This window comes from Chaetura pelagica, unplaced genomic scaffold (genome assembly GCF_000747805.2).
Source record: "Chaetura pelagica isolate M959 unplaced genomic scaffold, ChaPel_1.0 scaffold53, whole genome shotgun sequence".
Lineage (NCBI taxonomy): Eukaryota > Metazoa > Chordata > Aves > Apodiformes > Apodidae > Chaetura > Chaetura pelagica.
Window position 1 is genome coordinate 4,471,398 of NW_009952880.1, and position 14,028 is coordinate 4,485,425.

At 42.9% G+C, this 14,028-nt stretch overlaps 1 protein-coding gene across 1 annotated transcript in view; it reads right to left on the minus strand.

Annotated features, from left to right (window-relative positions):
- Positions 1 to 14,028, minus strand: part of SNTB1 (syntrophin, beta 1 (dystrophin-associated protein A1, 59kDa, basic component 1)) — a 68,032-nt gene continuing 54,004 nt past the window's right edge. Inside the window, exons 4-7 of the mRNA XM_009995377.1 lie at positions 10,849 to 10,988; positions 3,537 to 3,733; positions 1,363 to 1,553; positions 1 to 114 (exon numbers count right to left, since the gene is read on the minus strand). Of these exons, the coding sequence (XP_009993679.1) occupies positions 22 to 114; positions 1,363 to 1,553; positions 3,537 to 3,733; positions 10,849 to 10,988 (621 nt within the window). The 3' untranslated portion in view covers positions 1 to 21. The remainder of the gene's footprint in view (positions 115 to 1,362; positions 1,554 to 3,536; positions 3,734 to 10,848; positions 10,989 to 14,028) is intronic.

A 14,028-nucleotide genomic window follows, 5' to 3' on the forward strand; every position in this document is an offset into this window, starting at 1 on the left:
GAAGAAAGAGATGGATCCCACTTAGGCCACCAAGCCAAGTCTTGTAATCTTTGCTGACAGGAAGGAATGAATGATGAACACAATTGGTTTTGGACAGGAATGAAGGTCCAGTTGCTGAAAGCACAGAAAGAAATCAGACTGAGAATGATTGGTTTACAGCTGAAATAAGCAATCATATACAGACTGCTTTATTAACTGCTGCTTGGCATTTTTTAACAGACTTCTATTAATAACAACCCTTTATTAAAACATAGTGTTGTTTCTTTGCATACAGCTGCAAATATTTAGGTTACTAAAAGTAGGTAATAAGCACCTCGAGAGCAGAGGAGCCCCTGGTGCCTCTGGAACTGCATCTACCTTGGTGAGCAGCAGAAAACTGAGTCAGATCACAGAATCATAAAATTTTAGGGGTTGGAAGGGACCTCAAAAGATGCTGCAAGGAGCTTTCCAGGAGGTTCAATTACTCCATCTTTTCAGGCTCTGTTTCTGACCAGGGATGGTGGTGGGACTGCAATATCCAGTACCCAGTGCAGCTGCTGTTGGTCACAGATGAAGTCAGGATGCTGCACCTTCAGCTGATGCTGCATGGTTCTTCTCTGGTCACACAGCCAGCAGCAAGACTCAACTGAGATGTTTTTCCATAGTCATGGTTGAGATGATCTCATCATGTGTTTACTAGTATGACAGATCTGTCAGTGTGGACAGCAGGTTCAACACTAGATTTGCATCAAAACAAACCAGATTTGCCTTTCCACCAGACATGCATCAACTTCACTGACAGCCGGTAACAAATTTAGTTCTAAAAGCCTGACAATAAGCAGTTCATAGAGTAGATGTTATCTAAGGGGATGTGCAGAATTAAGCAACCAATGTGCTCAGGAGCTTCTGAAAAAATATGGCAGGAAAGACCATGTTTACATGCATAATTTAGGCTATCTAAACTGCTTGTAGGAATAAACACATTTTTTAGGCATTGTGACAGCTAACTTAGAGGCCTAAGCAGATAGTTTGCACGACATCCCTAGTTTTCTTTTTTTTTCCCAGCAACTAGATATTCTAAAGTGCCTAAAACACATTATTTTTATAACAAAGTCTCTATTTTTATGCTGGATTTATTAATATCTCATGTTTAAGCTCTTCTACTTGCTGTCATTTAAGATATATAAAAAATATTAACATTTGGCTGTGTAGAGATACAATTATTCCTGAATATAAGAAATCTTTCATCCCTCTTTGCATGGTTTTAACATTCTATCTCTCTTTTTAGTTTATCTTGTTCTAAAGCCAGATGATCATGCTGAATCAGAAAGCATGGTGCCTAAATACTGTCACATGCATCCTGCTGCTAGGTGCAGTACTTACAATTTCTCCATCCTTTCCTCCAAAGTCTAAATAAAGCATCCTAATCCCATCATCTGAGGACATTTTCAGTTTTTCGTAGGGATATTGTGCAATTGTCTTGGAGAAGGCACCATCTTGTGGCTCACTTGTAAGAGAGAATCCATGTTCATAATGGATGGTCAAACGACACTCCTGGCTCTTGTATGTGCAAGCTGTAAAAGGAAAGAAATTTTAGTCTGTAACATTCTTAAAAGCAACAAACTCCATCTGGCTGCAGACGTCTGCATTTTGCATTTGATCTCAATGCCACCTTGCAGAAACTAACCTTTCCTAAGACTAGGCTAATCATGCTCTAACTGTAAACCTCCAGATTCGTAAAAATCACAGAATCACAGAATGGTAGGGGTTGGAAAGGATCTCTGGAGACCATCTAGTCCAACCCCCCTGTTAGAGCAGAATCCCCAAGAGCAGATTACACAGGAACACATCCAGGTGGGTTTTGAATGTCTCCAGGAGATGGAGACTCCACAACCCCCCTGGGCAGCTTTTTCAGTGCTCTGTTACCCTCAGAGCAAATAAGTATTTTCTCATATTCACGTTGAATCTTCTGTGTACCAGTTCATGACCATTAAAAAAAATGAGAGAAGCCATTCTGTTGTGCAAGGTCCAACCAAGGTTTGTTTGCTATGGTTTTAAACACAGACTAAAACTGTGCTTAGGGGTAACAAAACCAGTGTCAGTCCTTTCAGTTATTCACTGGAGTCTTCATATTGCAGTGTGCATCTACATGCTGGCACAAAAACAATCTACTGAAGTTTAAGAAGGCTCAGGCTGGCGTTTCCTCCTTCCAAACCCTGACAAAGCCACAGCTACCCTTCTTCCATCTGACAGACATAGCCAAAATCAATAAATGCAGTGCACAATACACTACAAAATGAGAAGCTGTAAAGGATTTCCCCTAAAGTATTTTGACAAAGATGAAGATACTCCTGAGTGCTCATTAGTATTGTGGCAATTGAAAAAGGGCCCAGAAAATTGCATATAATAGCTACTGCAGCAGAAAGTCTGCAGCTTCCCCTCAGCTCAGAAACGTAGGCCATGAGCCAAATTAAAGAATGAAGAGTTTACATGTTTACATCCCAAATTCTCTTTTCTACAACTCTGCCAAGGAGCCTTGGCACTGGGATAAAAGCACCATGATCAAAGAAGGGGCTGATGCACTCCTGTTTTTGGAAAGAAAGGCATCCATGTCACTGGGCTGAGGAGATGCCTTCCTGGCGGTTCCCACCAAACACCATGGTCAGTTTCCATGCCAGCAGCCCTTGCAAAGCAGCCTGAGCTCCCCGTGAGGCACCAGGCTCAGCAGCTTAAGGACAGGCATCCCTTTATCATGGAGCAGATTAGTGCTTTGGCTCTTGCTCTTATATTTTTAGTCAACGAGTGGAGCTAATGTTCAACTTTAACAGCCTTATCCACTAGAGAGCTGGTGTGGGCAGGACTCTCAAATACTGGGGGCACTCAAGAGAAAAGTGAAGCCTCAAAGCCCCAGAGCCACCCCTGGCTAGCAGCTACCTGGCCCAATGGGGCTCACTCCAGAACATCTACAGCCTATTACTTTTATTCCTGTTGATTTTGCACGTACAGAAGTGCTGAGAAGTGACACTCTTGATGTTCAAGGAGAGAAATGTCTAGCTGTCAAAATGTGGTTGTTGAACTAATTTATTTTTGCTCTTCTCGGGTATTTAGATCTGGGTAAATAAATGACCAGTTCAAGCTAGTGAATGTGCCAGTCCTCCTCTGCCTCTTCCTCTGCAGGAGAAACTCCCACCAGGCTCTCAAGAGTCTTCTGAATCTCAGAAAAATGTTATTTTTTATATCTTTCTGGGCAAACCTCTGATGATCACTCCTCCATGACACGCAGCCCTGCATGGCTGCCGATGGGCTCGTGTCTGAAACGATGTGCCAAAAGCAAGACCGAAAGTCAGAATGACAGTGACTGATTCCCGGTTTTATGGTACTGGCCACAGGTACCACACCAGCTAGGGCTGGCTAGGAAAGCAAGAGGGCAGTATTTTATACACATAGAACCCCAAACAAGTACATTTTTTTAAAAGAATCACCTCCAGCAGAAGGAGTTTGAACTACCCACACATCCTGAGGGGGTGTGGGACCGCAGTGCCGCAGGTGTTACTCACATGTGGTGATTTCTGTGATGAGCTCTGCAGAATTGTGGCAGCCCTGCACTATGTTCCTCGTCCACACTGAGAGGTCCCGGCTGGTCTCCGTCCTGAACAGATGGGTTTCAATCCCCTGCCGTGTGCCCGTACGGGTTGCGAAGGACAAATCCACTCCGGACTGTGGTGAGCCTTTTCCTGGGCCAGAATGGACCAGCCTGCAGTTGGATTTGAAAACACCTCAGTGGATTATAATGGTGACACAATGCACTGCACCAAAATGTGGTGAGCACAGATCTGCTCTGTACATTCCTAAATGCACATGGTCAGGAGCACGAGAACTGGTATCTCCTTCATATTTGAGCCTAAAGGGACTCCTAGTGACACTCAGAAGCATGAAGGTCCAAGGCAGCAGGCACAAAAGTAGCCACCACACATGCTGGCGATGACGGAGATGTCCCAAAAATTCCTAATGAACTGTACAAAATACCCCTTGGATGAGGAACTGAGAGAAATCACTGACTGGTCTGTGATGATGGGGTTTGGTGCACAGCTACAAGTGCCTGCTCACATGAGGTGGCTGAATCTGACTTTCACTGTCAGGCTGCAGTTGCCATAAAGCTTAAACATCTGCAGACAAACTCAACAGTAAGTGCTGTCAGATAAAGTATGAAGTTCTGTAAAGTATGCAGATGCCAAAGTACTGTCTTGCACATACTTTCCCCATAAGGAACCTGCAAAACACAAAATGCTGCAGCTATTTGTAGTCTGAAAGTCTCCACATTTTGCTGCAATTAACATTTTTTGGCCTGGCATCAACAGCTGATCTCCCAGCACCAAGAAAGGTTTGTTCATCTAGGCAAACCACTAATTGCAGGGTCTATTTCTGAGTGAGAATATCAACACCTTATAATATTTCATTCTTCTTTAAGACTGTGCTCTTTGTTTTTTTCCCTGTGCAGAAAGTGAATACAGAATTTGCTCAGGGACATGACACTGATTCACTTGAGAAGAATAATCCAGAGGAGCTTGTCATTCTTTGAGACCCAGGCATTAACCCTCACAGGGAGTCACAAAATGAAACCATGGAAATTACTCTGAAAAGCTTATTTCTGCCTTGTGTCTGCTATTTCCTTTCCTATAGGCAAACAATATACTTCATATGAGACGGCAGGATACTTGTGCTGGAGAATAAAACATTAGATTATACTAATCAACCACTGAATGCTAATTCACCCTCAAATTATTGTTTTGCGTCTAGAAGAGTTACTTGTTAGCTGACATGTAGAAGTATGTCATCAAACAGAGATGGTTAATAGGGAAAAAAAATATATAAAAGGGAAAGAAAAAGACAAGTTTAGCTTTTTGGTTCTTGAAACACTAACCACAGAGCATCTGAAGTTGTCCTCAATTCCCTGGCAGTCTATGCTGACATTTGGGATGTGCACTGTGCCAAACAGATGCACTCCTCTTTCATACCCCACTAGAAGGTTTGCAGGATTTGTTCATGTTCAGGTTCATGGTAATTTCCTTTGGATTTTGAGTATCCACTTTGATTTGACAGTCCCAGGAGATCCTGGGAGGCAAAGGGCAGAGTATCCTGGTCAGAGCTGCCCTGCTCCTGTGTCTGGGCAGAAGAACTGCTTTCAGAGAGGCACCATCACCCTCCCCAAATGCTTTTTGTCTCAAGAAGGTCTGTGTTAATTCCCCGCTCAGCTTTGATATTTGAGGCCTGCTATCCTGTGCAGATTTTGCAGCTGGGGAGTCAGCAGTAAGCAAACACCCCCAAAAGTTGTATTCACTTTTAATTTGGCATGAGGATGTGCAAACTCTGAGGGGAAGCTGCACCCTGATGTCCTGGTTTGAGCCAGGATGAAGCCAATTTTTCTTTTTACTGATTTTTTTTTCCTTCAGTAAGCTTTCTTGTAGCTAGCAACAGTGTGTTCTGCTAGGCTGATAAGACAGTGGAATGTTTTTCTAACTACTGAGGCTTCAAGGCTGCACCTGCACTCTGCCAGCTCAGACACTATGGGGAGATCTGTGACCCCCCCGTAGGAGGCTGAGTTAGATGGACAGCAAAATTGGCCAAAGATATTCCATTCCATATATCTACGTAAGCTCAGAGGAAGGTCAGAGATCACAGAAGACAACTTCCTTCCTTCTTCTTCTTCCCTTCTCTTCCGTCCATGGTCGGTGTCCGGGGAGGACTCTGTTCATCCATCACCGTTGATCCTCAGCCTTGATCTCTTGTGACCCCCATAACTCTCTGCTCTGTTCCAGCAGCAGCTCCGGGATTCCTCGGGACTCTTCCCAGTTCAGGGAAGTGCTGTGGGAGTTGCTGGGGTGGGGGGAGGCGAGAGGCTTTTGCCCATACCTGAATATATTTGTATATAATTGTATATATTTTCTTGTATCATTCATTAGTGTTTTAATTAAAGCTGTGTAGTTTAGTTTTCAATCCAGCCAAGTCTCTCTCTTTTTCTCTCTCTCCTTCCCTACCTGGGTTGGGGGGAGGGGGGATCGAGAGCATTGTTGTCGGACCTGAGTCAAACTGTGACACCTGATAATTAAGGCAGGAGACCAGGAACTGAAATCTCCTGTGACTGCTGCTGCCAGTCCCCCTGGTGCAGGCCAGGCCACTGCTCTCATGCTGCCTTCTGCTACCAGGAGGACTGCAGGAAAGCAGCCTGGAAAATCCCATCAAATTTGTCATAAAAACCCAAACTATCCCATCTTCTCCTTGGGCCATCCCTTCTCCTCTATACAGTGCTCATCTGCTGTGCTAAAAATCTCTTTCTAATATTTGTGATACTGAATATGTGACAGACAGATGGTTCCAGTGTTTTCCTTTCATATTCACCCCCCTCTGTGTTTTCATGCTTTATCCATAGCACTGGCATTTTAGGTTTTTCAGCACATGTTTAGAATGAAGATTTACTGCTTTACAAATTAAAAGTGTGTGGACACATCCAACATGAACATTGTTTCTTGCCTTTCTTCTGATTCACATTATCCCTTCAGTATTAAGAATTCAGTCTCTCTATTTAAAAATACAACCCCAGACCATGCTTTGGAAAATCATGCAGTTAAACACAAGCTAGGCAAATACGCAGGGGAACTTTTGCTAGTATTTTTGTGCCAGCTGTCAGCACTGATGTGTTTGGGTACAAGTCAAAGGATTCCCAAGCTTTAATAAAGTTGCATTTGTGTGAGTTATTTCTTTTACATAAAAGGTGTTTTATCCTAACAACCACAAAAATACCTTAAAAGGCAAAAGAATAGTTTTAGAAACTTCACAAAAGGCTTCCCCTCGCATCTACCTCCAGTTGCCCTGGCTGCAGTGGAGGTTGTGCAATTGGTTCAAGGGGCACCCAAGAGATGAAAAGTCATCCCAAGGCCAGCTCTGAAAATATTTGCCCACAGTCCCTGAAGGTCACTGGGCTCCGTGGAGGTTCCTGACATGTCTGAAAGCACACAGGACCCTGAGCAGGCTTCCCTGGAGCAGCTGGAGCCGCAAGACGGCAGGAGAAGGATGGTCATGCTCCAGTCTGTTTGCACAGTGCTGAAGAGCAGGCAGCCGCTGTGAAATGCAACTCTTGGCATGCTCCAATGAGCCCCTTCTCATCTTCTCTAATTTTTCCCTTGTCTTTTTATGTTTTGGGGACCTTTTTAGCATTATTCTTTGCAAATGTGTGATGGCAAGATGGGAATGGTCCACCATGAAGTGCTGCTGCCAGGTGAGATGCACTGGGACCTGCTTCTCATCCTAAGGCTATGAAGAGAATTTCAACCTCATCATCTCTCCTTTCTTACACTGAAACCACTCCTTACCCTGACGTAGCATTTGAAAGAGGAGTGGAGAACCTTCACAGCTTGCATGCCACCTCATATATATTCCCTGGGGTGGTTAGAGCCCCCAGTGCTCCCTGCCTACCCCTCTGTCCACTTGCACAGACAATTAATCAGTGCCCAGCCTCCTTTCCCAACTTTCCATAGCACTAACTATCAAACTTCTTTGATATTTTCTGGTTACAGACCTCAGCTTTACACAAAAGCTACTTACCTGATCTTTAATCGGAGTCCAACATGGGCTGCCTTATTATTTTTTTCATTTCATATCTGGCTACGATAGATAAGGCAATTTGATTGCAAACATTTAAGATGTAATTACTTAAGCACCATTCCCATACTAGAGGGAGGCACTGTTATTCAGGCCTAAGGAAACACTGAAACAGAGATTATGACAAAAAGGTCCTTGGAGTCAGGGCTATGAGCCAGCTGCTGTGCCTCCCAGTGCAGAGATTTAAAGGAATAACTTAAATCTCCTGATCTCAGTTTCATTTGAGCTATTACTTATACTCCACACAAAGCCCAGAAAGACTGACTGGAAAATATTTTTAGTTCTTAATAGCATCTATAAGTTGAAGGCAAACTTATCAACAAACAGAAAGGGCATGTTGAAAATCTGCTTCCAAAATACTGCAAGAAGATTGTAATCCTTCTAATATTTTCCAATTTTCTCTCCTCATTATGTCTTGGGTAGATTAAGCATGACTCTGTACAGTATCTGGCACTGAAGTTCTCCAGTTTCAGCAGCTTTTCAAATATGCATTAGCTAAGCAAAAATGTTTTCCCAAGGACTCATAAAAATCTGAAAGATGGGAACAGCCAAGATTACAACATGTGGTCTGCAAACTTTCCAGGTGAAAAGTTCTAAATTGCACTGATCAATGCACAGAGGGGATTTAAAAACCCATCATGAGAAGGGTAATCACTGACTGAGCATGAACACAGCAGTCAATACCAACAGCAAGCCCTGAGTATTTTTTTGGTATGACTGTACTCAGTGGGACAGATCATAAAAGCAGAATCCTGCAAGGTTTTAATCAAAATAACCCAAAACAGTAGATGTAATGATTTAGGGAACTGTCGGTTTCTGTAATCTTCTCACCTTGAGAATTCATGTTTTTATATGTATTTACCAGATTAGGACTTCATTCCAAATGTCAAGTTTGGTGTTACCATCCGTCTTTATACCCCAGTGTTAAATTTCCAGTGATACTATTAAGAAATCACAGAGATGTGGCTGGAATTGTTCTCAGGAGGTCACCCAGTGCTTCCCAGAGCAGGGCGAACTGTGTCAACACACTTCTGAGGGTTACAGTGTCACCCATCCTTCAAAATCCCCAGTGACGAGGATCGTACACCTTTCCCAGAGAATCTAGTCCAGTACCTTGCCCACACATCAAGTTTTCTCCAGGGCCTGCCTGGAAACTCCCCTGCCACAAATGCATCCAGCTATGTCCTGTTATATCCAGCAGGGATCTGGAGAACACAAGTGTCCTGTAATTCTTGTTTCTCATCTTCGAACTTGAAAAGTATTGACATGTTTTCCATGGACTTCTCTAGATTAAACAACTAAGGTTTCTGGAGTATTCCCCTACTGGTAGTGTTTTCCAGGTCTTACATTTGCATTGCATTCTTCTAGACCTTCCATAGTTAACTCAAATATTTTTGGAAGTGCGATGCCTCACATGCAGGGGTTGTATCACCTGAGGCTTTACTGATGCTCTGTAGTTAGGTATGATTGCTGGATCTACTCGACAGGCCACACTTGGCTATAACTCAACATGATTTTATTTCCCCCTCTCAAAAATATAACATCACAGATTGAAGCAATTTCACCACGCTGCATTTGCTTCCCTGGCAGAGTAACTTACTTTGTCATCCATTTTTCACCACAAACCAGCACAGCTGATTATTCCCCAGCACTGAGCTCTGCACTTGTCCTTTCTAACTGCTTCCTGTCTTTCTTATGGATCATTTTCCCAGTCTGTAAAGACCCTTCAGCAGCCTGAGTCAAGCAGCTTCTCATTCCCCACCAGCATGAAGACCAATGAACCTCCATTCACACGGAATCCACTGGACGAGGAAATGACTGTCTCTCCAAGATAAACCAGTCTGCTGCCAAATCTGAACTCCTGAGAAAAAGTAATTCAGTAACAGGCCCTCTGAGGCAAGGACTTAAATTGTTCTGGTAAGTTGGTGGCCACTGATGTTGGGGGCTGGTGACTCCCAGCAAAGGGCTGTTTTGACACGACAACATGTAGACAGGAAGGGGTAAGGTGTGCTGCAGGATCTCTGGTCACTGCAAGGCAGAGGACTTGGGTCCATACTCAGATGCAGAGGAGATGCACCCCTAGGGACCAACTCAAGGCTTCGGAACACACCTGCACACAGCCTCCAGCACCAACAGTTTACCCAGTTTTCATTGGGAATCGTCACTCGGAATTGTCAGCTTTCATCACCACAACACACAGCAGGCTGAAAGCTGCAAAGCTTGGGGCTCTTGCCTCAGGGTGAGTCAAAAGTCAGCTTCCCAGGAAGCCTGAAAGCTCCATCACAGGGAGGTAAACTGGGACAAAACAACCATCAGCATAATTGATCGAGATCAATTTTATTTTTTTAATATAAGTATTCAGCAGCAAAGCCTCAGTTCATCTGGGAAGAGAACTAAGAGACCAAGAACAAAAATTAACGAGAGTGCAGTAAGAGACTCTCAGCTTTTGGCCTTGTGCTACCAGCCCTTCTGAATGTGGACTCATTGAAAAATGAATAATAGAGGCCTGTAGCAAGGCCAAAATAATGAACCAGCAGCTCTTTCTCAAGCCCTTTGACCATACTGGCAGAGAAATGTGATTAAGTTTCACATCAAGAAGCACAGACAGTTTCCACTGCACAGAGACAACTACAGTAAAGTTCCCTTTGAATTAGTATTGATGAATACCTTTGAAATAATGCAGACGGCTATTTTCAATCTAGATTCAAGAATGTGTCATCTAAGCTCACCATTTTAAGTTTAAAAGCCATGAACACAACTTATGCTGAATTTAAGTGTCTCCATCACATGTGCAAGCCCCCAAAAGTCCCAAACTAGTGCTGCAGAAATGCCACATCAGCACATTCAACTCAGGGCAACAATTTCATGCTCTTCAGCCTGGAGGAGTGGCTAGAAGTTTGAGTGCTTCTGCCAAACCCTCAGGTTTGTACACTGAGACAGAAATCTCAGACTTGGCTTTTTCTGCACTTCTGTCTCTGGATCCAGGTCAAATGGTCATGTTCATAATCCATCTGGTGTGTTTCTGGCCATCAGCCTCAGACATAACTTTAAACAGAGGAGAAGCTGAGGAGTTAAACTGAGCTGGCCCATTAACTAAGACTCTGCTTCTAAACCCCCAACATTTCAAGTGCTACGTACCAGCTACCCCTGGTCCTGGCTGACTGAGCTGTTCCCACCACCCCTGAAGAAGTTATAATAAAAAAGCACAGGTACCTGGTGGCCAGCAGGGGGTAGGTATGCAGAGGACTGAACCAAGCTTCCTTCATCCGTGGCATGCTCTCATACATTAAGAGGTCTTTCTCTGTCAAGACCACTAACACTGGCTTCCACTGCTTCTCGTTGTCTCCCGGTACCTGAAAAAGAGCAAAGTCTCACTGAAATAACAAGAGACAAAGCTACCATTGTGCAAAGCCTGACAGTATGAACATGTTAAGTCCTGGGTGAGATAATGAACGAAACAAAGTTTTACTTTTTGGCTTTTTGACATCTCCCACCTGAATTTATAACCAGCTGCAGCAGAAATGGAGTAAAGTACAATGATATCTGCTGCTCTCATTAGCACTGCCTTTTCCAGCCCTTCCCTTACCACAGGCTACTCCATAAATCCAGTAATGGAAGAACACCGAGACAGAGCTGCCTGTTTTTCAGCTGTGCTATGCACGGAAGGACCTTAAATGTATATTTATAATGTGTACCATTCATGTGTAGCTGTAACTTGACCTGAGTGCTGGACAGTGCTGCTGCTGTTTCTGTTTTCATGAGTGAAAAAACCTGCAACATCATCACTACTAGAGAAGGTCAGGCAGTAAAAAATAGTAGTGTGGGAGCAGATGCTTTTTTCCTCCACAGTTCATGTTTTCACTGCTCTTTCCTTCATACTATTTTACAGTTTTATAAGTGTCAATTTATAGAGAGCCAACCTAAATGTGGGGTTGATCTAATGCATTGACTCAGTGATGGTTCTGCACCCACAGTTCAAACCCATCTGCAGGAGATGTCCAAAGACTGGGGCATCAGAGCCCTTTACAGGCTGCAGAACCCAGATATGGAATTATATTCTGCAGGTTAGACATGTGGTGGCCCACATGGCCACATAATTACCATTATGGAGACCACATATGGATATTGTTTTTTACTTACTCTACTCTGGCAGTACAGGAGTGTCTTAAAATACATGGTAATGTGAAAGGGTCTCAGCTTCAAGTAAGAATTAAGCTCTTGTCTTCACAGGCAAATTATTTTCCAATAATCATATTCCTGTTCACAGCATTACTTGCTCACTGGTTCATGTCTGTGTGTTAATCAACCTAAAGTCATAAATGGTTCATTCTTTTAATTTCTTCACAAGCATCAATACTTACAATTCATCTTGTGGTGACAGTTTCTTGAAATGCAACCTTTCAGTTTCAAATAAGGCTGAATAAAGAAGCTGCCTAATTAACACACATATTAATACACTTCAGAAAGAATGCAAAATTCAGAGATACTGCAGCCCATGTACTACGGAAATATTCACATGAACAAAAATCATTCTCAGCTTCTTAACACCACAGATATTAACTACAGCTAACACCTCAGTTCTTAGCATGGGAATATAGAAATAAATGTTACAGTTAATGTTAGCATTTAGTAAATGTTACAGTTAATGCTAACATTTAATTTTTGAGCACTTGCCTGTGTTCTTTAACTAGAAAGCTACATACTTTGGAAGATTTTCAGAAAATAAAAAGGCAGATAAATATGAAATCTCTCATAGAACTAAAAAGAGACTATTCAGATCCATAATCTGGAGGAGTAAGCAGGCAGAGTACTAGGCTGTTACTTCTTATTTTTCAATTCTGTGACCACAAGAAATCCAAAGACTGCCCACAGCTTTTCTGCAGAACCATCCTGCTTATGTAGCTTTTTCAATCACAAGCTTTATTAGTAGGTGGCTGATCAGTTAACTGTGATTCCAGAAACTCTGGGAAACACTGTTCCCTGTAAAGAGACCACAAGAAAGGGAATAAAAGTCCCTGGTGGCAGGTGGCACAACTGGTCCCACAACTGTTTGCTGGACAGCCATAAACATCAGGAGCCAGAACCTCCAGTGTGGATCCTGTGGTTACCATCTGCATGGCAAAGCCCACAGCTTTGCCCTGGTCCTTTCCAATGGCAGGGTGACTGTGGAGAAGATGTGGCTGATCATAAGGTATGGGGTACCTTTTCTGAAGTGTAAGCTACCTTATACTACCTTTCCTTGTAGGATGTACCCCCTGTTTGCAGGGTGTATACTGGGAAGAGGAGAGAGGAGAATGATGTTTGCCTGTGTCCTGCTAGGAAACCCTCCACACTAAGAAGGGCCACGAAATACACACATTTTTAACCACAGTTTTTAGCCCTGGCTGGGAGCACAGCTGTCTCACTGCTGAGGAGTGCTGGTGTAAGCAATACCACTGCTACTGCAGACCTGAAGAAGGATTTGTGTGCCTGAAGGTTTGTCTTTCTTTCCACCTGTAACAGCTGATATAATAAAATATATTGCCTTTACTTAAAATCCATGAATCACATTACTGTTCCCTGATTTCATTGGGGTTTGGATCAGACTTTTAACAGTGGATGCTGTGCTGTTCAAAAGGCACTTGGCACTTCTGGAAGGTGACAAAGAGAACATGCTGTCCTGTAAACAGTAACAGCAAATGTTAGAAAGGAAGAGAGGCTGCAAATATACCATTACCCTACAGGGCACATTCAGAACAAAGCACAGGAAATGAATCCAGATCAAGCAAGTGTCATACCAAGCATAAGCATAATAGCAAATTATAAAACAAAAGCAAACCCCAAACTGCTTACAGGCAGCTAGGTAAAGGATTTATTCATGTTTAAAAGGTTTTAAAGGTTGACATATCATAAAAAGAACATTAAATACTTCTGTAGGAGTAAATTTCAGTGCCACTTGAGATACATTACAGAGGGACCATTTTGGACAATGGTTAGGGCTGATTTCTTAGCCAGAGTTTGCAGAATTCTGGCACTTGTGCTACAGTTCCTTTGCTCCAGTTCTGATTTGCATGTGAACAATTCAAAGTCCATTGATTTATGTTGCAGACAAATCAAATCTCCATTCACTCTAAAAAACTTAGTCCTTTTTCAAAATAAAAAATATTAGATCAAATCTAGATGAACTAGAGAAAAGAAAATTCAGTACTCCTCAAACCTCCTACGGCAATACAATGAATCAGCAATTTTTTTGCTGGTCTTCTGGGCAATGTTCAGGCAACTCTAAGCAACAAGTACAAGTCCCCCTCTCCATGCTCGGCTCATCTCAGTTGAGGTCACTGCTTATATTCCCAAGTGAAATTCCACTTACAGTCAGTGAAGCTGTAAATGTTTATACCAGAAGCAAACTTCCCC